At 52.6% G+C, this 24,854-nt stretch overlaps 1 protein-coding gene across 1 annotated transcript in view; it reads right to left on the reverse strand.

Annotated features, from left to right (window-relative positions):
* Positions 1 to 7,034: 7,034 nt before the first annotated feature.
* REXO1 (RNA exonuclease 1 homolog) overlaps positions 7,035 to 24,854 on the reverse strand; it is a 38,231-nt gene continuing 20,411 nt past the window's right edge. Inside the window, exons 4-16 of the mRNA XM_086477526.1 lie at positions 24,014 to 24,215; positions 23,172 to 23,335; positions 21,517 to 21,654; positions 20,387 to 20,510; positions 19,172 to 19,285; positions 17,889 to 18,026; positions 15,917 to 16,030; positions 15,196 to 15,269; positions 11,615 to 11,725; positions 11,047 to 11,162; positions 10,676 to 10,814; positions 7,962 to 8,082; positions 7,035 to 7,198 (exon numbers count right to left, since the gene is read on the reverse strand). Coding sequence (XP_086333652.1) covers positions 7,110 to 7,198; positions 7,962 to 8,082; positions 10,676 to 10,814; positions 11,047 to 11,162; positions 11,615 to 11,725; positions 15,196 to 15,269; positions 15,917 to 16,030; positions 17,889 to 18,026; positions 19,172 to 19,285; positions 20,387 to 20,510; positions 21,517 to 21,654; positions 23,172 to 23,335; positions 24,014 to 24,215 — 1,644 coding nt within the window. The 3' untranslated portion in view covers positions 7,035 to 7,109. The remainder of the gene's footprint in view (positions 7,199 to 7,961; positions 8,083 to 10,675; positions 10,815 to 11,046; positions 11,163 to 11,614; positions 11,726 to 15,195; positions 15,270 to 15,916; positions 16,031 to 17,888; positions 18,027 to 19,171; positions 19,286 to 20,386; positions 20,511 to 21,516; positions 21,655 to 23,171; positions 23,336 to 24,013; positions 24,216 to 24,854) is intronic.

Here is a 24,854-nt window from a genome sequence, read left to right on the forward strand (position 1 = left end):
CGCCAAGTTGGTGAACAGGGGCACGTGTCATTTTGAAAGAAAAGGGGGCGGCCGCCGAGAGGGGTTCAGCTCGACGGGAGAGGTCACAGCGGGCAGGGCAGGACGTTCTGGTTAGATGGTCTGAGGTGAGAGCAGGAGACACTGGAGCGGGGCCGGGGAGTCTCCCTCCTCGATGGCAGCAGGGTCCGGCCGGCCCCACTGGGAGCGATTTTTTGCATTTTCGCAGCCCCAGATCACGACTGCTGACATTCACCCAACCCCTCCCTCCAAACACAAGTGGAGTTTCTCCCTTCCCGCCCCACCAGCCCATCACCTGCCTTTCACGCCTGCTGTCCCCCGGCAGCTCCTCCACCGCCGCGGTGACCCCGGCAGCTCCCGCAGGGCTGATGCCTGCCCTTGGAGCAGCATCTGCGAGGAAATTCAGCATTTTGGCCCTCATCTGCCATCTCCTACCTGCTGCCTTCATCCTGCTGCTCCCTCCGCACGTGCAGCACCGGAGCCCTGCAGAGACCCTCGGACGAAGGCGGCCCCGGCACCACTGGGAAGGGCCAGCGGCCACTTGGGCATGGCGGGGACAGGCCCTGGCCCCAAACCTCTACGTCCCCCTGGCTTTCACATCCGCTTGCCGCTTGCGGCAGCAGTGGGCCAGATCTGGAGGAAGGAAAGGGATTTCCACATCCTGGCCCTGTGTCCCCTCCCCGCAGGGACACACGGTGGGTGGCTTCGGGCACCCAGGAACCGATAACTCTGGCAGAGAACGGCCAAGGTCACCCTGGCAACGGCAGCCAGCAAAGATGACATTTTTACCAATCAATCGCCCCCTGCAATTAGCCGAACCCCCCCCCGGTGCAATTAAGTGAGCGCCGGGAGGCCGCGCACGGCCCAGCACCGGGGCAGAGGATGCTCCTCCGGGCGCCGCGATGACCATCCCAGAGCGTCCCCCTCTCCGGGCACGGAAGACCCCGGTGGGGGCTGCCCCACGGCCGCGGTGGCCGGGTCCTGCCTGCAGCCTCCTGCGCTTGCAGGGAAGAGTTAAACCTCTGAGCCTGGTTTTTTACCTTCCCTCGTGGACCGAGCAGCTCCAGGTGCCCCGTTCCAACCGGCCGAGCAGCTACAAAGCCCCATTTGTTCGGAGAAAATAATAATAATAATAATTTAGAAGTGTTTCCCTGCAGGACAGGGGTTGTTTCTCAGCCTGGGAGCAGCCCCATGTGCAGCCCCCGGCCTCAAGCTGGCACCTCCCCAGGCTCTCACTAATGTCCCAAACTTTGGTCCGAGCTCGGCCGCCAGCAGACGCGACGCCGAGGGCCACCACGGCGCGACCGGCGGGCAGTGCTGCCTCTGGGCATGGCTGCTGCCACCCGTGAGCCTCCAGAGCAGAACTGCCCCACGCCGAGGCCACGGCAGGAGTGAGCGATGTCCTCAGCACCCAGCACCCGCCTCCAACACCCAAAAAATCACTGCCCCCCCCCGAAACCTGCACAACCAGTCGGCTGCTGCCCTCTTTCCTGCTCCGCATCTGCACCTTCCTCTTCCTCCTCCTCTGCTCCCAGCCTCCCTGCAGCCACTTCAGGCCAGGGGACAGGGCTGGGAAGGGGACAGGGCTGGTCACTGGTGGTGGCTCTGTTTCTCACCCACCAGCAGCCCCTGCTCCCCAGTCCGGCCAGTTCCCCTCTCTTGCTGGTGGCTGGAGGTTACAGGAGGACCACACTCCCTGTGGTGACACCAGTGTCACCCACCTTGCCCTGCTGCAGGTTTAGGGCTGGGAATAGGGAACCTCATTTCTGGGGAGCCACGCAGTTCCCCCCTTGCACTGCAGGGCAAGCCCAGGGCCATGGTGGGGGCTCAGGCATCCCCCACTGCCACCCCGGGGGAAACTGAGGCAAGGAGCAGAGCGGCCAAGGTGGCCAGGCTCAGGGCACTGACCCTGGGTCTGGCCGAGCCAAAGGCTGGAGCGAGGAGGGAGGGGGTGCACGGGGGCTGCTGTGAGGTCCCTGTCCCCATCGACCGTGGCAGAAGGGGCCTCGCTGCACCGATGGCACCACACGAGGAGCTTTCCCGCCTGCACACACAAGCCACGGGACCCCCGATGCACGACGGATACTGACCGTCCTGCCTCGGCCCCAGCCCTCGCCCTCCTGGACAAACCGTGGTAAAAAGCTTTTTAAAGAGAGGATCCACAACCATGGTCACCTCTGACCCATGCCAGATGGCTCGGTGGCAGGGGGTGACATGCAGACGCCCCACGGATCCCCCTCGACAGGGACGATGCTGCAGGATGAGATGGGCCCTGGCACAAACCCCGGGCAGCATCAGCAGACGCAGGGTTGTATGTGATGAGCTGCCTGGTCTCAGCTGCAGCTGCAGGACAACGGAACGACCCCATGTGCCCAACCAGCCCCCCTGGGCTGCCCAAAATCTCTCCCCCCCCTTGCAAGGGGGCAGGAGGCTGCTTTGATTTTGGTTTGGAGATTCCCTCCCTGCTTGGGAAAGCGAAGCCATGGGCAGGGAGGGGAGCAGCCAGTGTAGAGCCGAGCTGCAACCAGCACAGGGGAGGGGCAGGAGTGGGGCAGGGACCCTCCTCCCGGGGCTGACAGTGCCACCAGGGACCCAGCAGGTCACCACCCCCCGTGACAGCTCCAGGCACACAGCCAGTCCAGTGGCACCAATTCGCTAGTAAAGAGCTTGGACTGGGATGGGGGCCAGAGGCTGTTTCCACAGATCGATATGGGAACAGCGTGTGGGGACAGAGCCTGGACCCCCGGCAAGGGGGGGGACAAAGTGGGGGGATTTGTAACACCTCAGCCCCTCTGAGCTGGGGTGGAAATGGAGCTTTTTTCCCAGCAAGCTACTTCACGTCACCTCTCCACATTCCAGCTCGCCCTGAAGGAGCTGGCTGTGGTGGCCTGGCCTCCCCAAGGGGTTTGGGGAGGTGAGGGAAGGGGGTTACAGCTCAGGGGGTCTCTCTGCTCCTGTGCTTCCCGCAGTTCAGCTCCAGCATCTGAAAGCCAAGCCCGTGGGAGGGGGGGACAGGCAGCACCAAGCCCAGAGCTGCGTTTCCAGCCAGAGACGAAGGACCCCAAAGGGGCAAAGGTTTTGGAGAGCAAAAAAGCCCCTCGCTGCAGTGGCTTCTGCTGGCAACGCCCCAGCTGCGGCAGTGCCCCCGGGAGACGAGTTTTTCCAGGGAAAACTGAGGGTCTCAAACCCCCGAGACAGATACTGAGCAGACACCTACAGCACCGGTGTCTGTCTGTCCCTCCCCCTGTCTATCTGCACACCCGAGGCCGGCTGAGCGGCGCTCACCTGGCACCAGGGCTCTCGCAACCCTAAAAATCCCTGTCCCGCCTCGCGGCAGGGACCTGCAAGAGGGGGTCATTGCGGGAGGAGGGGGGCCCGCAGCGGGAGGGATGGCAGCCCGGGAGGTTAACGCCGGAGCTCAGCACCTCAAAGGCCCATAAAGGTGGCTGAGAACACAGGTCAGCCGTGACTTTTATAGCCTCCTAAGTAACCGCTGCCATCGCCAAGCCATCACCAGCACGTTAAATAAAACACATTGCCAGTGAGGTCATCTAATAGCCTATTATTTTTTTATTTGAACTTTTTACCTTCACCTCTTCCTCCGTGCTGAATCAGCTCCTTCGCTTGGCACTTTAATTCCTGCCCCATTTGCGAGATTGATACGGGCTCTTCTGGGGAGCCTGGTCAGGCGGCGGGAGGACGCCGAGGCGGGCACCGGCGCTCCTGGGCTTTCACCCCAGCGCCGGGATGGAGGTGGGAGGTGCTGGGACCTGCCCCGCTGCTGCCCAGCAGCTCAGGGCAGCGCTGGGGGGGCGAGAAGGGTTCGCACAGAGCAAGGATACGGCCCGTTGCCCCCCCAGGCGCTGCGGGCATCACCTCGTCTCGCAGTCCCAGGGGGTCGGGCTAGACTTTTGCAGTCATGGAGTGGCACCAGTTGCGTCCCCTTTTCCTCCAGCTCCCCGCCAGGCTCATGTCCTGCAGAGAGGTGTGGACCAGCGAGAGCTGCGAAGCCATTGCCGAGTGCTGGGGGAAGGCCGGGCCCCGCTGCAGAGCCACTTTGTGAGGACACGGAGGAAATAACAAGGGCTCCAAGCTGAAGGGAGGCTCCAGGGAAGCCCGCCCAGGCCCTCTCCACCTCCGGGCTGGCTCTCAGCACCCATCCTCCCCGGTCCGGCCGCAGGCAGAGCAGACCCAGGCTCAGGAGCGTGCGTCTAGTCAACACTCTTTTATTAAAAACAATTACAAAAAGTTACAGGTTACAATAGTTCTGTACAACCCAAAAACCTCTTACCAAGCACAAACCGGAGGGTTTGACAGTGTTACGGTGCCCGGGGGGTGGAGGCGATGGGAGCCCGTGGGTCCGACGCTTGCTCTGACCCACACTGACAGCGTGGGGGGAAGGGGGTCGCTTTCCCACTAACACCCCACAAGACAGGCAACCTCCCACACCCTCCAAAAGCCTTATTTTAAGGGGTCCCAGCTGAACCGTGGGGAAAGGAAGGGGAAATGACTGAGGTCCCCTGGCCTGGCAGGACTCGTGCCTGGAAGAACGCCCCCTGCAACGATGTTCTGCCTTCCCCAGGCCCAGGCAGTGGGATCAAGCCAAGCACCCAGCTCCCCAGGCAGGACACCAGCACACCAGTGAGAAATGTGGGTTTTTTTCCAGGGAAGGCAGCTGCAGAGGGAGAGGGCCGGGGAGCTGGGACTGCCTTGTCGAGTAACGGGGCAACCTTGAGGCAAGAGCCGGCTTTGAAATCTCATGCGGCTGCACAGTAGATCGGCGGCTGCTCCAGGGACACTCGGTCGCTGCAGCCAGGGGTGAAGATAAATAGTGGGATAAACAGGGGGATAAACAAGGGAAAGAGGCAGAAGCAGGAACTAATCTTCCCTCCCTGGTTCGGAAGCACCAAACTTTCTCTCCATCTCTCCCATGGCCCAGGCAGGAACAGCTTCGTTCCCTGCGGGCGATGGCAGAGCGGGACCAGACAAGGTGACCCCGAGGCTGCTTCACGGAGAAGCCCCAGGGCAGGGAAGGAGGTGGCTGCAGCGCTCACTGCAAGGAGAGCTGGATGCGACGTGCCCTACGGAGCGCTGGGGGAGCGGCGGGGAGCTGCCCGGCCCCAAACCTGGGGTAAGGAACAGGCTGGGAGCCCGTGGCGCTGCCCGCCGGGGGAAACGGGGGGCTCGGCAGCCACAGGAGCCTTTACAGCCTGGTGGGGTGAGGAGAGCCTGGCAGAGGTCAGGCGCTGGAAGCCACATCCTCACCCCGGAGGAGAGCAGAGGGACAGCGAGAGCCTCACGCAGGTACCAGCACCCTCCGGCCCACGCAGAGGGGCCCGAGCAGGAGAGGACAGCCCTGCCGGCGGCACACAGCCCACGCCGCGCTCCTCCCCACCGCCCCACGGAGGTGGGGCAGGTCAGCAGGACGTGCCAGGGGACACACACAGCACATCCCCAAACCCAGCCCCGTGCCGCCAGCGGGGGTACAAAGGACGACGCCGGACCCAGCTCTGACAGGAACCAAAACCCAGCAGCTCCCCTGCGCCACTGCCACCGGAGCAAGAGCCAGCCCGTGCCAGGGACGCCGGGGCCAGCACCACGCCAGCCAGCGCTGGGAAGCAAGGCCAGTCCCGCCTGGGAGGGGAGAGGCGATGGCTGCTCTAGTGACGGGGCGAAGCTGCTGCCTGACCCCAGCCAAGAGCTCAGCCCTCAGGGACCGCTTCAACCAGCTCTGTTGTTCCCCCCGAGCCCAACGGAGCCACGGGAGCCGTCCAGTCTGCGGGTGCTCCTGCCCCAGTTGTCCCAAGTGCCACAGGGACACACTCTTGACGGCTGCTTTTGTCCCTGGGGCCAGACAGACAACAACTGGGTCTTTTGCTCTTCTTAAAACACCCAACATGTAAACTAGTTTAAGAGTAAGGTTTACCTATTGCTTTTGCTCTTGCCTGCATTGAGTCCCTGCCGTCAGGGACAGACTGGGGGGAGACCTGCAGACTGCTAGGGGCCACCCTTAGGTGCAGTCTTAGCTGCACCTCGGTCCCCCCAAAACCTTGATCTCTCCGTACAAGCTGACTGGAGACACACTAGAAGCTCAGGGTCAGGGGAAGGACAGCTTGTCCTAACCCACGAAGACACCATGCCTGCTCTTACCCGTCCTCCCCAACACGGCTCCTCCCCGGAAGGCTGCAAGTTGCTCCTCAGCTCTGGGAGCCCAATTTGTCCCAGCCCCGCTGTCCCTTGCCTCACTGCTACACACACGGCTCCCTGAGGTCTGGGCAAGGTCTGACACTTGTGGTTTCCCCCTTTTGCAGCGACTGCAGCACCAGGCAGGATGCCAGCCCTCGCTGAAGGGATCACCTGGGTCGCAGCAGGCAGTAACTCCCCTGACCCAAACTCACTCCCCTCGGACCTGCTGCTCCCGCCACACGCTCACGGAGACAGCCTCCCTCTCCTGTAGCTCTGGCTTTCTCCTCCACAGTGGGACTGCGCTAGGATCTCCTCCCAGATGGCTCGATCCGCGGCTCTCACCACCCCTTGTTTGCCATTCACACACCAGCTACACAACCCACTCACTTTACAGCTTCCTGCCCAACCTTCTTCCATCTCCCCCCATCTCCAAACACTGCAGTAATCTACCAGCTTTGGAGCACAGAGGCAATTTAAGTTACATTTAAAAAAAAAAAAAAAAAAAAGAAAAAAAGAAAAAGCTCTACCTTTAACTGAACCAGAAAGATCCTTCTGCACATATCCAACCTACCTCTAAAAGCTTCTCCTAAGAACCAAGAAGTTCTCTCTGGTTGCGCTACTCAAAACCACCTTGCCGTGCCTACAAGGCAATTGTTGCACCACAGAGTATCCCTCAGGCGGAGTAAAGAGGATCTGAGAGCCACTATCTGGACGCAGAGACCTGCGAGCAGTGAGTGGTGCCGTTCGCTGCACCAGCAGCAGTCCTGGAGTCCCATGGATACCTGCGAGGGCACGGGGAGCCTGGGGTAGCATGCTGCTGCGTACGGGTGGACAGTGTTACTCTGAGCATTTATTGCACTGCTTCAAAGAGGCGGAGGAGGGACAGGAGAGAGAGAAAGCGCAAGTCATCGCTTCACTTTAGCGTCTTCTTTGATCTTCCAGACCATCAGCTCCATGCAAGCTCTGGCATCCTCGCTGGAGTCGTGCCCTTCCACTGGGGACAGAAAGACAAGGATGGCGGTTGCCACCTCGGCCCAGGCAGCCCCTCTGCTGCGCAGGGGCTGCCTGCTCACAGCACAAAGCGCAGGGGAAGGCTTCCCGAGACGAGGTCCTGCCTGACACCGCTGGCCCAGCTGCTCACTGCTCTCTGCCACAGCAACCACGGGTGCACCCGTGACCGCTGTGAACCACAGGGACGGATTTGAAGTAGAAGAATTCCCACTAAACACATTTTTTGCCAGACTTCAGCCTGACATCTTCCCCTTGTTTAAATTAAGGGCTGAAGTCCTGCTAGCCTGTAGGCCCTCAGGCTACGGCGTAGCTGGTCAGAGAGGCCTCTGTTTCCCCAAGCAGCGTGTTTACAGTGCGCTCAAGGAAGTGGGAAAGGAACATGCCGTGCTTCAAACAGAGAGGTCAATCTGCATTTGCCAGCGAGAGAAGGGAGGGCAGGACATGGCCTTGACAGAGCTACCTCTGGCCCTCTCACACCACTTCTCTGGTCCCCGCTTAGCGCAGACTGGGAAGGAGCACGTGCTGCTGCCCTCAGAACAGGGCTCGAACTCAAACTGTCTGTGGCAGAGAATTGACATGCTGGCCCACTCACAGCTACTGCTACACACTCTGCAGGAAAAAAAAAAAAAGATTGGGAGCAAGAGGGTGGGGCTTGGGGAGAGCAGAGGAAGGCAGGTCCAAGGAGCCCACGCATCCAGGCGGGACAGGACACACGACCCTCACTCCCAGCTCCTCCTTGGTCTCACCATTGTCCTGGATGATGCGCTTGAGGTAGTCTGCCATCAGCGTCCGGAGAGCCCGTTTGTAAGGCAGGCCCAGCCGGTGGGGAAAGACGATCGCGGTATCCACCACTGTGCCATGGATCAGCTGGAGGGAGGGAGCAGGAAAGAAACATGCTTATTTTCCCTCTCCGACAGGGACAGGCACTCCTTCGGATTAACCACGCTAAAGCAATCTTCTGGTCAGCCTCTCGGGCTCCGTGAAATGCTGTCACCAAGCTCCAACCCAACCAGTCTTACAAGAGGCGCTGGCTGAATCAAAGATGACTCCCCCTCGAAGGGTGCGTGCACGCAGGCTTCCCAGCCAGCCAACATCCCTGCCCCCAAAGCCCTGCCTAACTGCAGACTCAAAGCAGCAGAAATTCGGGGCTGATTCAGTTTGTATAGCTCAAGCAACACAACAGCTCAATCCTTAATACCCTGGCCTGGAGAAGCTGGCGTACCCCTGAGAGTGTGTTGCACAACAAAAAGCTAAAGCCAAGGAACCAGCTGGCCCCACAAAGCTTGTAACAGCCTTTCAGCTGCTTCTCAGGATGTGGAGGCAAGTGGGAAGGACGTGCAAGTCAAAACTGTACCTAAGCCACTGTGCATCACACGGCTTCTCCAGAAAAGGCCTGACCTTCAAGGTGCAAACCAACCTGGAAACCTCCAGTCCGTCAGCAATGAGTCAGCAGGAAGTTTTTAACCAGCACCGGCTCAGGATGAGATGGGACAAGAAGATCTTGTACTTCTGGGCATAAGGAACTAGAGAGCGGATGGGAGGGAGGCCCTGGCTGGTCCCATGTCTGGGTCAAAGGGCCTGGGCAGACAGGAGAGGCAAGAGGTTTGCCATCCTCTAGGTAGGAAGTGTCATCACGCTGGAGGAATTGAGGGTGCTGAACTGGTCAACATGCCACCTACCCTGCACCGAGGGGCCCTGTGAAGGACCAAAAGGCCACATCTGACAGAGTCCATAAACACAGGGCAAGCTGGCTTTTGTTAAATACTAATTTCTTACTCTCAGGGTAAGACAAGATTAATCCTCCGATGCCAAGAATATGTGTTCAGGGAGAGCTAAAGGACCGTGGATGAAGGCAGTCCCGCATCTTGAGTACAGGAGTAAAATGCAAGGTCTAAGAGAAAAACCTGTGTGCGGGACCAAAAGAGAGCTCTGCAAGTCTCGACACAGGGTGCCTCAGACAGGACCCCGATAATCCAGTCTCCTCATCTGCCTCGACTCTTCCCAGGCACCAGCTAATGTTGCGTGACAACCCGTACCTTCGGCATTAATAGTTTCACAGCCCAGCTCCATAAATGCCCGAGAACAGCTGCAGCTTAGCAGAAACAACCTGCTACACTCTTCCGAGTATAAAACTGCCAACATTATGGATAATCTCCCCTAGACTGCAGTCGAGGTTGGCACCCACCCAGGCACAAAGATAATTACTTATGTAGATCAGGAAGACTGAGGAAACAGGATAATATAGCTTTAAATAAAAATTGAAACGCTATCACCATTTGGAGCTTGCCATAGCCATTAGCGAGATGTCAACTTTACTGCCACAGCCTTCAGACGTGACGACTTGACACGCCACCGCCTGTCACGCTCTGCTCTACGGCTCTGGGCTTCGTTCTCTTGGCAGTGTCTGCGACGCTCAGAGAAAATCATGCCTCTAAGAAGCCAACGCAGTCATCTTGCGCTGATACAACTGTAAATAATTTTTTGATGATGATGATGAACTCTCCGAGAGGCTGGGATAAAGGGTGCCACGGAGAGGTAAAGCGCTTTGCAGGCATTAAAACCTCCTGCTTCCCAACCATCACCGTGAGCTGGCAGCCACGGCTTCTTCATCAAAGCAGCTGCGTGATAAAGAATGGCTGGAGGAAGTTCTGGCTTGTGAGCATAGACCAAAGACTCAGCTCCTGCTTGCCACACATTTTCTTGGTGACCCTGGACAAGCCCGTGGGGATCTACATTCAGAGTGCAAGGGGAGAGGACAGCCCTCCCTCACCAGGACAGCAGAGATGGCAGAGAGATGTGCAGGCTAGACTGATGAGGGTCAGGCAGGAAACCAGACAGATAAAAGGTCAAAAGAGCTTGATCAAAGGAACACCACAAATCACAGCAAACCAGGCAGAGAACCTCGCTCAGAGAAAACAGACATTTTAAGGCTAGAAGAGAAACCATGAGAATTATCTCCAGTGGCAGAGACGACGAAGAGGCTTGTCCAGTTTCTACAATAGTTACTGTGGTCATCCAGAGGGCACAGGGGACTCCAGAGCCTCCCCTGCTCATGCCCTGATCCTGGCTGAGCACATCTTCAAGCCAAAGGCTGCTGACACCAACAGAGGGCTCTTGATTATACAGCAGGAGTGAAAGGCAAATGATTCGAGATCCTTGGATCCTTCCAACCAGCCCTGCCCTACTCACCCTCCCCAGTCACCTCTAGAGAGGGCTGTCACCCTGGGCAGCACCAGTCACTAAAAGCTGGGGCAACACGTGTGACACACGTGACCATTCCCTTGCTCTTCCACCACAGACAGCTTCCCACTGGCTCAGGGACAAGACAGATCTACTGTGTCCTCCTGGTTCTTGGAAATAAAACAGTTCCTCAGTCCAAAGAGGACATTCGAGGACATTTAACATGCACCAGGGTGGGACAGAACCCGAGGCAGACGTAAACACAAGACAGGCAAGTTACCTTTAGTGCAAATAAGTCGCTTTCCAAGCTGTGCCCTATCAATATGGTATCTGCACTGAACATGTTCAGTAGGACGGCTTGGACATCCCGCAGGGTGATACTAGTGTTTTCCAGGTCCTCTTCTGTCACACCTGAGAATCTGCAGAGCAAGAGCAGAAAGGAGGGCTTCCTTCACCAAAACAACACCTCAAGGCCCAAAGTGTCTCAGCCCTCAGGAAGCAGCGGTCAGTGGATTTCAACAAGTGCTCCCAACCATTCCCCTTAAGGTCCTGATTCTGAGCACAGCTCTCTGGCCCAAGGAAGACCCTCTGGCCCAAGGAAGACCCTCTGGCCCAAGGAAGACCCTCTGGCCCAAGGAAGACCGTCCTTACCTGGTGTTGTAGTCCACCACCTTGGTGTCCGGTTTGACGAAGGTGTCGTACACCACTTTCAGGTCGGAGTTGATCACAGTTACTCTCGTCAGCTCCAGCCCTTGCTTAGTGTAGCACTGCAAGCAACAGAGCAGACATGAAGACAAGCGCATGCCAACCACCGCATGGTGTCGATGGAGCCACTCACCGAAGTGCTGCAGCACCCAAAATGCAGCCCCTCTCATGTCGCCAGGCCAGCCCGTAATCACTGCCCAGTATCGGCCAGCCAGCCCGTAATCACTGCCCAGTATCGGCCAGCCAGCCCGTAATCACTGCCCAGTATCGGCCAGCCAGCCCGTAATCACTGCCCAGTATCGGCCAGCCAGCCCCGGCTTTCCAAGGGTGCGCGCGGTCCCCAAATCACGCATCTCTAAAACTAATTAGTAAGAGCCAATTTAAACGTACGGGACCAATATGATTTAGAGTCCAGAGCAGAAAGGACAGAAGACAGTCAGGGAACTGAGCTTTCCTTCAGCCACCCGTATCACACCCACTGTGCTTACGCGTTGCCCCGTCGCTAGGGACCCACCATTTCACAGTCTAACGCGTAGATTCCCGGGTAGCCATCAGTCGTAGGCAACTTCTCAAAAGTCTTCACAAAGCCATCGAGGCTTTCCTTTCGCCCATCGTGGACATGTTGCTTAAAGAAAAAAAAAAAAAAGGGGGGGGGGGACACAATTGTTGATGGTAGGAGCAAGAATCCAAAAAGTCCACTTCAACAGAACCTCTCACTTAAAGAATTTTTTTAATCGTTTCTAAAGGTTATCGAGGAATAAGCTTTGCCTACCCGTCGGGCTGAGAAGTTCACCACAATAGCAAACACAGCCACGTGCAACCCCGATTCCAAAGCCAGATCAGGGCTAGTGGCATCATATCGACAGCCCATGTAGGAGCAAAGACACCACACAGCCAGCAGCAAGTAGTTTTCAACTTTCCATTCGGAGCAGAATTACTCAGAAAGGGTCACACTGAGGTCTTACACTGACCTAACTCCAGCTGCTGGTTGCTGGCTTAGCTTGCAGCTGAGACAAGCCCAGGTGCAGGACTCTAATCCCAGACATCCCTGGGCGAGCATTAGCACCAGGTGTATCAGAGCCCACAGACGGCACAAGAAACCGGGGTCATGAAGGACCAGAAAACATCAATGTGTGCACAGAAATAAAAGGCAATGGATTCCAAAACCAGACAGTTCGCAGGCAAACGGGAGCTACTGCCTACCAGCACTTGAGGCAACAAATAAAGAGTATTTCCAACCACTCCTCATTACCCCCAGGCTAAAGCTCTAGGGTCAACAAGACCCAGCACAAAAGCTCCCTGAGCTAGCAGGAAAACTCAAGAGAACGATTTCACAAGTGGCTTAAGCTAATGCAAGACTAAGCTGCTGTTGCAACAGGCACTCCCACGCTCCCCTCCTCTGCAGCCACAGATCCCACCCTACTCGGTCAGCCTGAAAGCCTTCTTTGCAGGGGGAGTTTTAAACTGGACGATTGCATTGATCCAGTTACCCGCACCACTGCGCCAGTGGGAAGCAGGAACACGTAATCGAGCGCCAGGCAGAGGCTGCGACTGCCCTTTTGCCCACTAACACGGTTTTAGGCCAAATTAAACTGCTGCACCACACCCAGAGGTAATGCTCTCTCTCCCTTATTCCCCAGTGGTTGGGGTTTTTTTTGTTCTGTTTAAGTTTTTTCTATCCCTAAATCGCAGTGTGTTTGCACACAGTCACAGCAGCCCGTGCATAGCCTCCTTCATCGGGCTTCTCACAGATCTCACCCTACAAGGAATCAAACTGTCTCAGGATACAGAGGCTGGAGAGATGAGGAACTGAGGCACTTGTAAAGCTGAAACCTGTAGGGAGAAGGATAACCAAGGATTTGCATATTTTCCTGCAGAGGTTATTGCTGCAGGTGCAGCCAGAGTACAAACAACTGCATCACTGGAAGTTCAGGAGGCAGCTGGGCCACCACTCAGCCCAATCCCTCCCTGTATCCAAAGGCAGCACTGCTCAGAGGCTGCGTGGTTCGTTGCTTCCTGGGAACAAGAGGCTGCACTTGTCCTTTCTGCACTTAGGCCCATGAATGTGACTGTTTTGCTAAAGAAATGGGCAGGGCAGATTACCAGGCCAGCAGAGAGTTTCTCTCCCCTGCAGTTGATCCCTTCCCTCCCTCAGTAATACAATATAACTGGGAAGTGAAGGAAAAAACCAAACGAGGTGGTTTTCTACACTAGTTGATGTTCTGCAACTGTCCAATTCTCCCTTGCTGAGAGGAGGGCAGAAAAGTTGCTTCTGTTTTTCAGACCAGAGAAAGCAGCACACTCGGTTATCACAAAGAACAGCAGCTCCAGACTCCTGCGCTCCTGGGGAGCGGTAGGTAAAGCACAGCTCCATCCTGCCATCTCCTGCCACACTGGCTCACTGCAGCAGGATCCAGACAGGCACATCTCAACCGTACTGGGAAGGAAAAAACACCCACAGACGTGCTTTTCTAACCAGCTAGCGATCTAGTTACTCAGAACAGTTTCTTATTAGAAATATTTGCTGTTTGCAATGCCCTCCTTCAAAGCTGAAAGGCCCTGTGTTCCCCAGCAGCCCAAACATCCCAATACCTCATCGCATACTCTGGTCCTGAGCAGGCCGTGGCCTCCAACCTCAAATCTACCAAAGGACGCTGTGAAACTCGCTCATTTGGATGAGAAACCCAAGCAAGCCAGAGCACAGTGATCTGTAGTGGCACAACAACTAGGAGGCAGATGCGAAAGGATGCCTGAGCCCTGGAGCACTGGCAGCACGCTTCACTGGGTAAGAGGCTATTAGAGAGATTGTATGTTTCTTAAAAGGCCATGAGGTTTTATGGGCTACAACAGCCTCACAAAAACATGCAGAGAAGTCATGTTTTTATAGCCCCATCCATTTCACCTGACTTCCTTGCTGGATGTTTTTTGGAGTGCTGATTAAAAAGAGATCCTGATTTCACATGAGAAAGGAGAAGCAGCAGCCTGCCTGATCCCACCCATGCTTCAGACTGTGCAGGGCGAGCTTTCATGTGCCCATACAGACAATTCTTCCTATTTTAGCAAGCCTTGAATTTTGCCCCAGAATTCACTCCCTAGCTCCAGCCTTCGACCAGAACAAGGGCACACCCCTCTCCAGAACCCAGAGCCAGCCTTGCTGGCCCTGTACAGCTTGAGGCCTTTCCAACAGTGGGACGAGAAGATGCCTTGGAACAGATGCGCTCTGCGAGACCCTTCCCCTGGACATGACCCTTTTAGATTCCCTCTCACTTCATTCTGGATCGTGCTCCTCTCCCCTGTGTCGCAGCTCCCAAAAATAAAAATGCCACTGAAAGAAGCGACAAGGAGCGTCCCCAGAGACCTGAGGGAGAGGCAAAACACAGTCGGCTCAATGGTTCGAGAGGACCAGCGATGCCAGGCTGGGAAGCCAGCTCTCCTGTTGCAGAAGGAAAAAAACCAAAGCACCTGTGCAAAGGTTTCCCAGTCTTCAGCTCTATCAAAACCCCATTCCTGAGCAGGTTTTCCATTCTGCTTTCTAGTGCTGGGATCCATTTCCCCACCTCCCTCCTCAAGGGAAGTAATATTTATGAGTCACTACAGGCTCCTTGGGAAGGTTCCTCCCCTTAATACAACAAAAGGCATGCAGTAAACAGAAAACTAAGAAAAGAATTGGCCTACAGCAGAAAGGTACCTTAGCACAGGCATCTGGTTAAGGAAAAAATGGGAAAAAGGTTTTGGCACACTGTTGTCAAGGCCTCGAGGCTGCTCCTTAAAAGGAAATCCTTTATTTCTCACTTCTTCAATGTTTCCCTAAACAAGTCTGTATATGAGCTTTTCCTGGATAGCTTAATCCACCAGCATTCACTTAGAACAAACGAAACCACCTCACTCCAGACAGCTGAGTCTCCTCCTTCCTGCCAAACACTGAATTTTCCTACCTTTGCATAGCAAAAGATATTTAAGAAGTACTTGTTTTCCCCCCTTAAGGGAAGCCAGTGTTCATCTAAAGGCTTAAGCAACGATTACACAGCCATCATCACTGCAAGCAGAGGACAAATGTCATCGAGAACGATGAAAAGGTGTTGCTCAACAACTTACTTTAGCAACCTGGCAGCCTGGTGAACCCACAGCTCCTGAGCAGCAGCTGTAATGAGTTTCCCATCCACCTGGCACTGAAAGAGCAAGAGATAAGAGTCAGAGTCCTGCTAGCAAGAGACCTAAACTTCAGCTCTCCCATGCAGAGATACCCTGGATGAGCACAGCAACAATAATGTGTCAAACAAAGGGGAAAAATAAGTACGGCTTCGCACGCAGCGATCTAAAGAGTTTAAGTTTTTCATACTCAGCCAGACAAACTCCAGAAGCCACCTGGATGCTCTGACGGAAAACCACAGCAGAGCTCAAACTAGGTTAGTGTCTTGCTGCAAACAAATTCAGCCAAGACCAGTAAACTCTCCCGGGCAGTGACAGACGCCTAGTGCTCCCAAGTCAGCCTCCTAAAAAAGACCGATTTTTTTCAAAAGGCACAGGAAGGTTTGGTTTTTTCTTTCACTTTTTTTAAACTGAAAGATGAACAACCTCTGCTCCAGCCCCAGCGTCACATTTTCGGGACCGTCCTACTCCTTCCCATTCTTTGCAAGGCCATTTCAGCGGCAGCACGGCCACCCAGCGACAAAACTAGGAACTGTCACAACCTGTCACCGTGACAAGCCCCAAAAGCCATAAAAACATTCCACAGCAACTCAAACCCGAGGCAGACTCTGTGTTCGGAGCTAGAGCACAGGGAGCATGTGACTAAGCCCTCTTGGAAGAGATCTACCTCTCTGCTTGCGTAGCCTTCCCCAGTGATGGACACACTCCTCTTTACGAATGCAGTTTCCAGAGGCGGAGACCATGTACTCAGTGCCACAGCGACAGCAAATCCTGCAGGAGGCTTTAAGAGAAGAGAGAAGCAAGAGTCAGGTCACTAGAAATCCTTCACCTGTTAAACTTGGCCAAAGCAGAAGTCAATCAGAATCACTCAAGCCCCAAACACCAGTGAAACAACTTTTCCTGTTAAAAAGGATTCCAAACGTTGCTTCAAAGTCCCATAAAGACACAGCAATCCCTCCGAAAATGCAGTCCTGTAGCATTTGTCCCCCAAACACTCCTCAGACGCAAAGATAAGACTCCCTAGTGTTTGGTATCAGCTTCCACACTGTTCACATCAACATTTGCTGCATTGTTTCTCCATCCACAGCAAATTGCGTTGCACTCTAACACAGTTATTTTAAGAAACAGGATAAATAAGTCATTCTTTGGACATCAGAGCTAATGAAGCCTGGTTTCCAGGGGATCTGTGCCTTGTCACTTCCAAATGACATTTGAGTTCTTCCTGGGCACAGCTTTTCCATAAGGCTTCTCCAGCACCTAAAACCAGGATCACTTACAGTGCAGCCTGGCCCACCAAGGGGACAGTTAGAGGCTTCTCCCTCCCGTCACCTGTGCTGGTACTGCTCACAGTTCAGAGAAGGGAGATGCAAAAAGCCACAGTAAAGGAGTTGACCATCATGTTTGTGATCTCCAGGCAATTCCCCCAGTTCTAGCGTGAGCATTTAAGCTGCTAGCACATTCCCAGCTCTGCATAACACTAGTCTGGACCATTTTTGTCCACTGACCCTGGTTGCAGCATTAACAGATCAGCAATAGCTTTAGTTAAATAAGAACAAATTCAAAGATCCTGCAACCCCTGCAGGAAACTACAGAAACAGAACCAGAAGGATGATCTCAGAATCGTAGAGAGGAGCTGGCTGGTTAACAGGAGAAAAGGGCTCTAACAAATACGGTACTTGACAGTGTTAATGCAAGAGAGCTCTCGTACAGGTTGCTTCAGCAACCACAGGACAAATGTAGACACAAGGTGTTAACATGGATGAGCACTTAACACACTTCAGCAAGGTCTCTCCAAAGATGCTCAGAGGAGCGCGGCAAGGCACCTCAAAATCTATCCTAAGCGTGTGTTTCATCCCTGCTGCACCACAGCCTGCTCTAATCGGCGTTTGAGAAGCATAAATCCTGCTACAGGAGGTCAGAAAATGCAGGCAGGAGGACCCCATCCTGTCCCGAGGAAACCGGGGGCTTTTGTGAACTACTTGGCCCACCGCTGTCAAAAGATCAAGCGGAAAACTGTGCCATCCAAACCAGCACATGACTCACTGCAAAACCAGCCTGGCCCAGTGTCGGTCCATATCCCACCGTACCAGTAGTTCGTATAAACAGAGACTCAAAAAAGCTGCTCCCCTGGAAGAGGATGCTTGAACAGGAGCGTCCCTTCCCCTTGCAAGGGCAGCAGGCAGCCTCCGAGAGAGCACAATGAGCTTGGGCTCAAAACCTGCACTGAGCGAGCAAGGGCGAAACACGTGCCCTCCCAGGGGGCGGCCGAAGGCAGCTCGCCCTGGGAGGCAACCTGACCGATTCACACTCTTTAGCAGCGATTAGAAACCTCTCTCAGCCTCACAGCCCCACAAACCATCAGCCTTGTGTCAAAAAGGACGTTCTCGCGACGTGCAAGCTGAAGGAACATCCTCTAGAAACGCAGCAGACTTCTGCAGCCACACTCCTCTCCTCCGCGACCAGCTGGCCTGCAGAGACAGAGGTCACAGCCAAGGAGACCCACCACAACAGGAGCAAATGGCTCCACACGGAGACCAGGAACATCTTGATGCAAAAAGACCAGCTGCAAGCAGGACAGGCATCTCCAGTGGTAACACACCTAGCAAACCCTGCAGAACGAGAGGGGCAGCAGAGCTTACAGTCAAGAGTTTTCTTCTCCTCTGCAGTGAAGAGGACAGCACGGCCGGGCTTCTCTGGGTGAGGCATTGGGTAACCATTTTCCCTGAGCTGCTCCTCGGTCATGAGATACTCCTTCAGTCGGCGGTACAAGGCAGCTCCTGCACACAAAATCAGTCCTGAAGCCAGATCGCTTAAGTAGGGGCTGTTTCTCTTACTGTTTTTTTTGCTTTATCAAGCCTCCTGGCAGGGACCCCCACACCATTTTGAACTTGCTTCCACTGCCTTTGTTCAGGATTGACAGGGAAATAAGTATCAGGGCTGTATTTTTAAAAGTGTGGTGCACAAGCTGATTTTTAACCTTTTCATTAAGTCTGGAAAGCACCGCTGAAAGAATTCCTCCAAAGGGCCCATCCTCAGGCCTTTTTGTTACCAATGTGAGACTTTTCCCATTTTAATGTTTTAAATGCTTTAGCTGATAACTTGTAACAGACCCTCAAAGGCCACCCACAGCTAGCCAAAAAATTCATTATCAGCAGCTTTCTTCCCGCTGTTGATTTCAGGCTGCTCGTTTCATTTCACAGAATAATTATAACTCCTTGCACCCTGCTCAATATCTATTCTTTTGCTGCTACGTTAAACCCTTCCAATATTGCTGTGTACCCTTTGATGTTGCTTAGCTTAGCTATACAGGCCCTTTTAAGCTTTCTCCATGTCAATTCCTTCTGCTCTGTGGCCTCCCGGTCTCTTCTCTGATCTCCTCAACAATTTGCCTACATCTCTTGGCAACCAAAATACCCATAACCGATTTGAGCCAACACGAATAATGCTCGTGGCACAACCCTTTGGCTACGATATGACCTTACTATGACATTCATAAACGTGAAATTGAGCCCTGCAGAGCAGATGGAGATATTTGGAAGTTTGCCTTTTAATCCGACAGGCACACTGTAAAGTACTGCTTCAGGGCAAGAAAGTTAAAGTCCAATGCAGTCAGTAAAACGCAGTCAGAAATAAACCCCCAAAAGTTGGTAATACCCAAAACACAAGAGGCAGCTCTGAGCAGTTACTGATGCTACATCAAAGCTACATCAGGGAACTCGGAGCCCAAAGCGGGGAAGCAAGGGAGGCGCTGATCAGAGCTCACCGAGCGACTGCAGCACCGTGCTGCAGTGAGGTCATAACTCATAACCCGCAGAGAAATCACAGCGGCTCAGGCACCAGCCAGCCCCTGCTCTCCCCGGTCACAGCATTACACCTCCAGCTATAATTTACAGGTTACAGCCTCGCAAAAGCAGGGTCTTACCTGTTAAATCCTCTGCTCTCAAGCTCCCTGACCGGTTTAGCGTAAAGCTTGTCTTAGCAGCAAGCTTCCCTCCCAGGACAGCTTCATGGGACACCACTTTCTTGTTACTTGTCTCTGCAGGGAGAAGAGGGAAGAAGCAAAACAGGACAGAGGTCAGGTACCCCACTGAGCAAGAGTAAGTGACTTGAGTCCTCGAGTTTGGGGCACTACACCTCGGCAAAAGGAGGACTGCCTTTATCCTCTTGAATTCTTGCTCTGCTCCAGAGGTTGGCACGTGTAAGGTGGTGCCCTGGCGTTTGCATTCCAGCACTACTGGGAGCTTTCTGTTTGCACTGTCTCGCACAGCAACTTTTTTTTTTTTTTTAAGGGGAGAAAGGACATTTTTACAGTTCCCCTGGAAACTCCGGTAGCTCTACCTGCTTACCCTGCACAGCCAGCCCTCCTACTGACCAAAAGCAAGGCAGGACTAAGCACAGAAGCAACTTGACCCAGTCATGTGCTGCGTGGTGGCATCACCCACCCAGAGCAAGCAGCTTTGTTGTTAGGTCCCTGCAGACCAGACTCCCACGCTGAATCTTTCAACTTCTTTTAGAAAGCAGCTTCAGAGCTCTAGAATATGCTCAGCACATCAGATAATGGCAGATAGGGGCTTTTTACTAATCATTAACTGGCAGCCCTCTCCTAAAGGCCAGCCTCCCAAGTTCAGCCGCTCTGACTAATGGCCATGAAGGTAATGAAGACAGAGGGGAGAAAAGGGAAGAGACCAGGGAAAAAAAAATTCACAAGAACAGCACAAATTGATTGTTTAATGTACCCTCTCGAGAGCCAATAATGAAATGTCTTAACCCTCTTCGTTTCTCTCTTGAAGCTTAATGTGTGTAACAGATTTCTGCGGTGATGGACGAGTCTATCACTTTGAAGGCATCATGTGAAAGTTACTCCATTAGCGGGGCTTTTCATTTTAAAGAACTTGTGCTAAAAAAAAAAATCCATGTGGCATTATCTCCATTTAGGCTCAGCCAGCCAACAAAAGCATTGCAGGACTTGCCTCTTGAAGGCCCATTAAAGCTTGCCAGACTATAAAAAGCTAACTGGAGTTGTTTGCCTTTCAGCATAATGCTTCTGAGAAATGGGTCTGTCTTTTCAACAAGTTTCTCTCCGTGGCTTCTAATCCAAGCAGGGCTCCGATTATTAAACCACAAACGTGGTACGTACTGTTCGTACTGGACGGGGAATTGGGCACTAGGCTTCGGAGCTTCTTTAAGGTGTTCACTGCCACGTTCAGGTAGATGTTGCGACTGGTGCTACGTTCATAAGCCACCTTCTCTTCTGACAGAGCCTGCAAACAATGCAATTCATTACTACACACTCTCTTTCCACCACTGCTTTTGGAGAAAAGAAACGTTTGGCTCTTAAAATCCAGAATCCAAGCATGACAGCAAAAAAAAAAAAATTGCCTGTCAAGGAATCGAGTAATAAAGTGGAACATGGCACTAATATATACTGGTTCTGGGGGCTGCTTAGGTGAGTAAGAGGGGAAAAAATATTTAAAAAAAAATTCACTGTATTTTAAACCAAGCGCTAGAAGAAGCATTTTCACGTGAAACCTTCCCTGACAGTTCTGGAACTGCCAAGGAAAGGCCGTTTTCCCCATTTTGGTGGCAGTGCAAGATCTTAACTAGCAAGAAAAGGAAGTCTGGCAAACAGTCACTCCTTGGATGCAACAGGAGCATTCCCCCTAGGGACCCGTGAAGGTGAAATCCCCCCAGAGAAATCCTCATGGCATCTGCTTTGGTACAAAACACACCACACAACGTCCTGTATTTACCCAACTAACATTAATGGCCAAAGTTTTCCAAAAAAACACGTGACTTTCTCAACCCTGCTTTTGGAACTCCTACTATACTATTCCCTACTGCTAGAAGGTTCCTTAAAAGCTTCCGCAGTTCATAAGCGGCGAGTTTTACCACCAACATCTCTCTCAAACACTTACCTCCGCTGAACACCTACAGATTCCAGGAGGTGTTTGCTGCTGTACCAGAGCAAAAGGTCCAGTTTAACCGTAACGTACATTCCCCCATCTCCCTCTTCTGGGGTTATTAAAAAGATTGTGCAATGCTTTCTGAACTAAGGGAAAGATGGGATTTCCTACTGAAAACCCCCGCTGGTATTACACTTTCTGGACAACAGAACTGGAATTATTTAATGCCAGTCTCCTCTACAGAACTGTACATGTATAGGAAAGTTTTCTGGGTTTGCTGCAATTTTAGAAGGTCTTAGCCAAGGCAAAGGATGTTATTCTCTGCTGTAGACTTTACTCACAAGAAGCAAGCACCAGTACAGACCTTGTCAAATGCTTCCTGGGAGGAGGAGCAGAATTTCAGGCACTCATCAATGAAGAGGTTGAGATATCTTTGACGAATGTTTGTTGGGACTTTAGCACCAAATTCTGTGGGAATAACAGGCCTCTGTAAGCTGGTGCTCTAGAGGTGAGAGAGAAAAAGGCTATTCAGGGTTTAAGAATCACGTTGCTTTGAGACTGACTCTCACATTTCCTGCTATGTTATTAATAGTGGCATGACTTCCTTTCTGAAAATCTGCCCAAAGCTAAATATAACATGCAACATTTTTGGTACTAAAAGCATCACTTGAAGCTTGTGTGCCACCTTTAGTATTTGAACTACTTCAAAATAAAAAACAAAACCCTGGGTTTCATTATGCAACTCATCCAGCAGACAAGGACTCCAGTGGCATTAGTCACAACACTACCTTTACACATACAAGCATTCCAGACCACGAAAATGATGACATTTATACAAAGAGATTCAAGATTAGGACGGTATCAATTGAACAACATGTTCTTCAGGCATAAAAACCACATGTTGGACAAGGTCACAACATACCACTGCAGTTTTCCGTTTAACACCACTTTATCCCCCAAATCACACTATTTGCCTCTTTTTCAGAGAAGAGACTCTACGTTCACCTATAGAGCACCCAATTGTTTTGCCAGTCTTTCTCCATCCCACCCAAGAGAGATCCATAAACCCAGCCATCAGCTGCAATCCATAATAAAAAATAAAAATAACTTCTACGGAAGGTAGGAGCACGTTCAAAGGGGAGCAACTGGTCCTGTCTCGATGGGAAGAATGCTCATTTTCCTCGTGAGACTTCCGTTTTGATGCTCTGTTCAAGGGGATTTGGTGCTTTTCATTACATTTATCTATTTTCTCAATATCTAATATGACACCCTTAAGCACCTCTGGAACACTGGTAAATATTTTATCCTTTCAGTTGTTTCACTTATTTTTAATCAGCTTCAAGTTGTATGTTACTGTAGTGGCTTTTTGGATGGGGAAGGAAGAAAATGACCTTTCACTCCCACAGAAATAATCAGAGTATGTTATGAGATATCTTGACACAAGATATCATCAATAAAGGTATCTTTAATCAAGTCCTGGCACTACCGTATTCCTTGCCAGCCACTCCAGCAAACAGCTTCTCGTGCCATCCATACGCTGCTTCATGAGAAGACTTTTTTCCCCAAATATTAACAGCAGCATGAAGATAAAATGATCACCTTTGAACTATATAGTCACTGCAGGACATTATTCGTAAGCACCTTCCTCAGCACGGCCCGCAAAGCCCGGGAAGGCCATTACCCCAGCCATGCCTTTTGAGCACGAGAGGTTCCAAGTCCCCGACACAAACAGCTACACACCTAGCCAGACAGCACAACAGAAGGCTCAGACTGAAGAGGAGTGATCAATATTCAAAGAGATCAGAGCAACACTTAAGTATCTCTATCTTTTTAAGCTCCTACCCCTCAAGTGTTTAATTTTTTATACAATGCTATCAAGGAAAACCACAGGAAGAAACAAACCCATTTAATCAACTTAATCAAAACACCGCTCTTCAGAGAGCGCTAAGTTTGAAGCAGCATGGTTAAACATGCTCCCCTCAATGGGGAATGACCAGAAAGATTTCAAATTTCTCTTACCTGTAAGGAGGGAACATGGGCTATCCTTTTCGGCACGATGGTGCTGGTGGTCTTTGAAGCCATCCCAGCTAAGGTGCAAGCCTTCAGAGAAACGGTGGGTGCTTCAGAGTCATTGGAAGGTGTGACACTCCTGCCAGCAGCAGTCGTCTTACTACTCACGAGGCCTGCAAGAAACAGAAAACACATTTAGGTAGAAATCCTACCACTGGGCTTCGAGTTGCCAGAAGGAACTTACTATACCAGGCCCATGCTGCAAGCTGTGATTTTTTCGAATGGAAGCCTCCAAAGGGATACAAATCGGGTAATTTTACCACCTTCGAGGCAAGGATGAAGGAACCTTCTGCCAGGAAACGTGCCTCATTGCTGTTTGGTTTGGGGGAACTGAGTCAGCAGAGTTTAAAGAGGTAACCCTGTCAGCTACAACGCACTAACCGCCCCCACGTCAGCTCTGACTCCTTCCGACTACAAAGGGATACCAACAAGCATTAATTAGCACTTCCCTCCTGTTTGTGCCACCTCTGAAGGCTTAAATGGAAGAGCGAATGAGGAGCAAATGTGCCGAGGGAGAAACAGAACAGGCTGCAGCGAACGAGGCTGCGTGAGCCAGACAGGGGAGGGGGGAACGGGGCTGTGTGTCTAGTCTGTTGCTTTTCAGAACGGGATGGAATTTTGCGGGGGAAAGACCTTCCACTGGTCACTATCAGCAAAGATTCAAGTCAAGGCCAAAGCTACACATCTCCTGATAGTTTCACATCTGCTCGGGAGACATTGAAGCAGAAGGCAGTGTCTTTTAAGAGCGGGGGAGGACAGGACAGCGATCCCAAATAACACCGCTGGCTTACTTTGTTTGGCTGCTGCGGTAAGGGCTACATTTGGCACGTGAGCAATCCTCCTCTTTTCTCCTGGCAAAGAAAGAGAGGCCTTTTGAACGGCCACAGCCAGCTGTGCCGCCTGCTGCTGAGCCAGCTGGATCCTCTGGTAACAGACCTCCTGAGCGGTGGGGGGACGGTACGGCCGGATTACGGGCTTGCTCGGGACCTCAGCCTGCACAGACAAAAAGGTTTGAGAGCCAGCACGCTCGCCTGCTCAATTCCCCACCCTCTGGCTTCCATCCACCCAAGAAAGGTCTCTTTTCCTCCCCCTCTGTTAGCAAACACAGGGTCTTGAAGAGGAAGATCCCAACCAGAACAAAATATTTAGTCACCCACCCAAAAACACGACATTCATGATTCGCCCTCTGGCAGGGCCTCCTAGCATTCTGGCACGTTCCTAAATTGGTAGGTGGTATTTGAACTGCTTTTTTAATGGCATGATGTTCCCCACCACTGTGCCTAACCCACTTCTGGACTTTGCCAATACTCTTGGCTTAACAGTCTTGCACTAGAAAACACACCTGGCCCTGCGCTGCCCACTGCTTCTTGAGTTTATATCGCAATGAAAAAGCCACCAACTATTCTCCATTCCCCTCTGCCACACGATGCTGAGATGTACAGCTCTCTTCTTCTCCGTCTTCCCCATCCTGAAGAACCAGTGCCATCTACCCTTGCATTACAGCAGCTCCCCACCTCTCAGCAGCGTTGTTTCAGGTCTCTAGTTCCTTTAACTACCTAAAAGTCTCACATATATGTATTTATGGGCTTAGAGCATTACCTAACTGAGCTCTGAATTTTAAACAGGTTCTGC

This window comes from Leptosomus discolor, chromosome 24, assembly GCF_034619465.1.
Source record: "Leptosomus discolor isolate bLepDis1 chromosome 24, bLepDis1.hap2, whole genome shotgun sequence".
NCBI classification, from domain to species: Eukaryota; Metazoa; Chordata; class Aves; order Leptosomiformes; family Leptosomidae; genus Leptosomus; species Leptosomus discolor.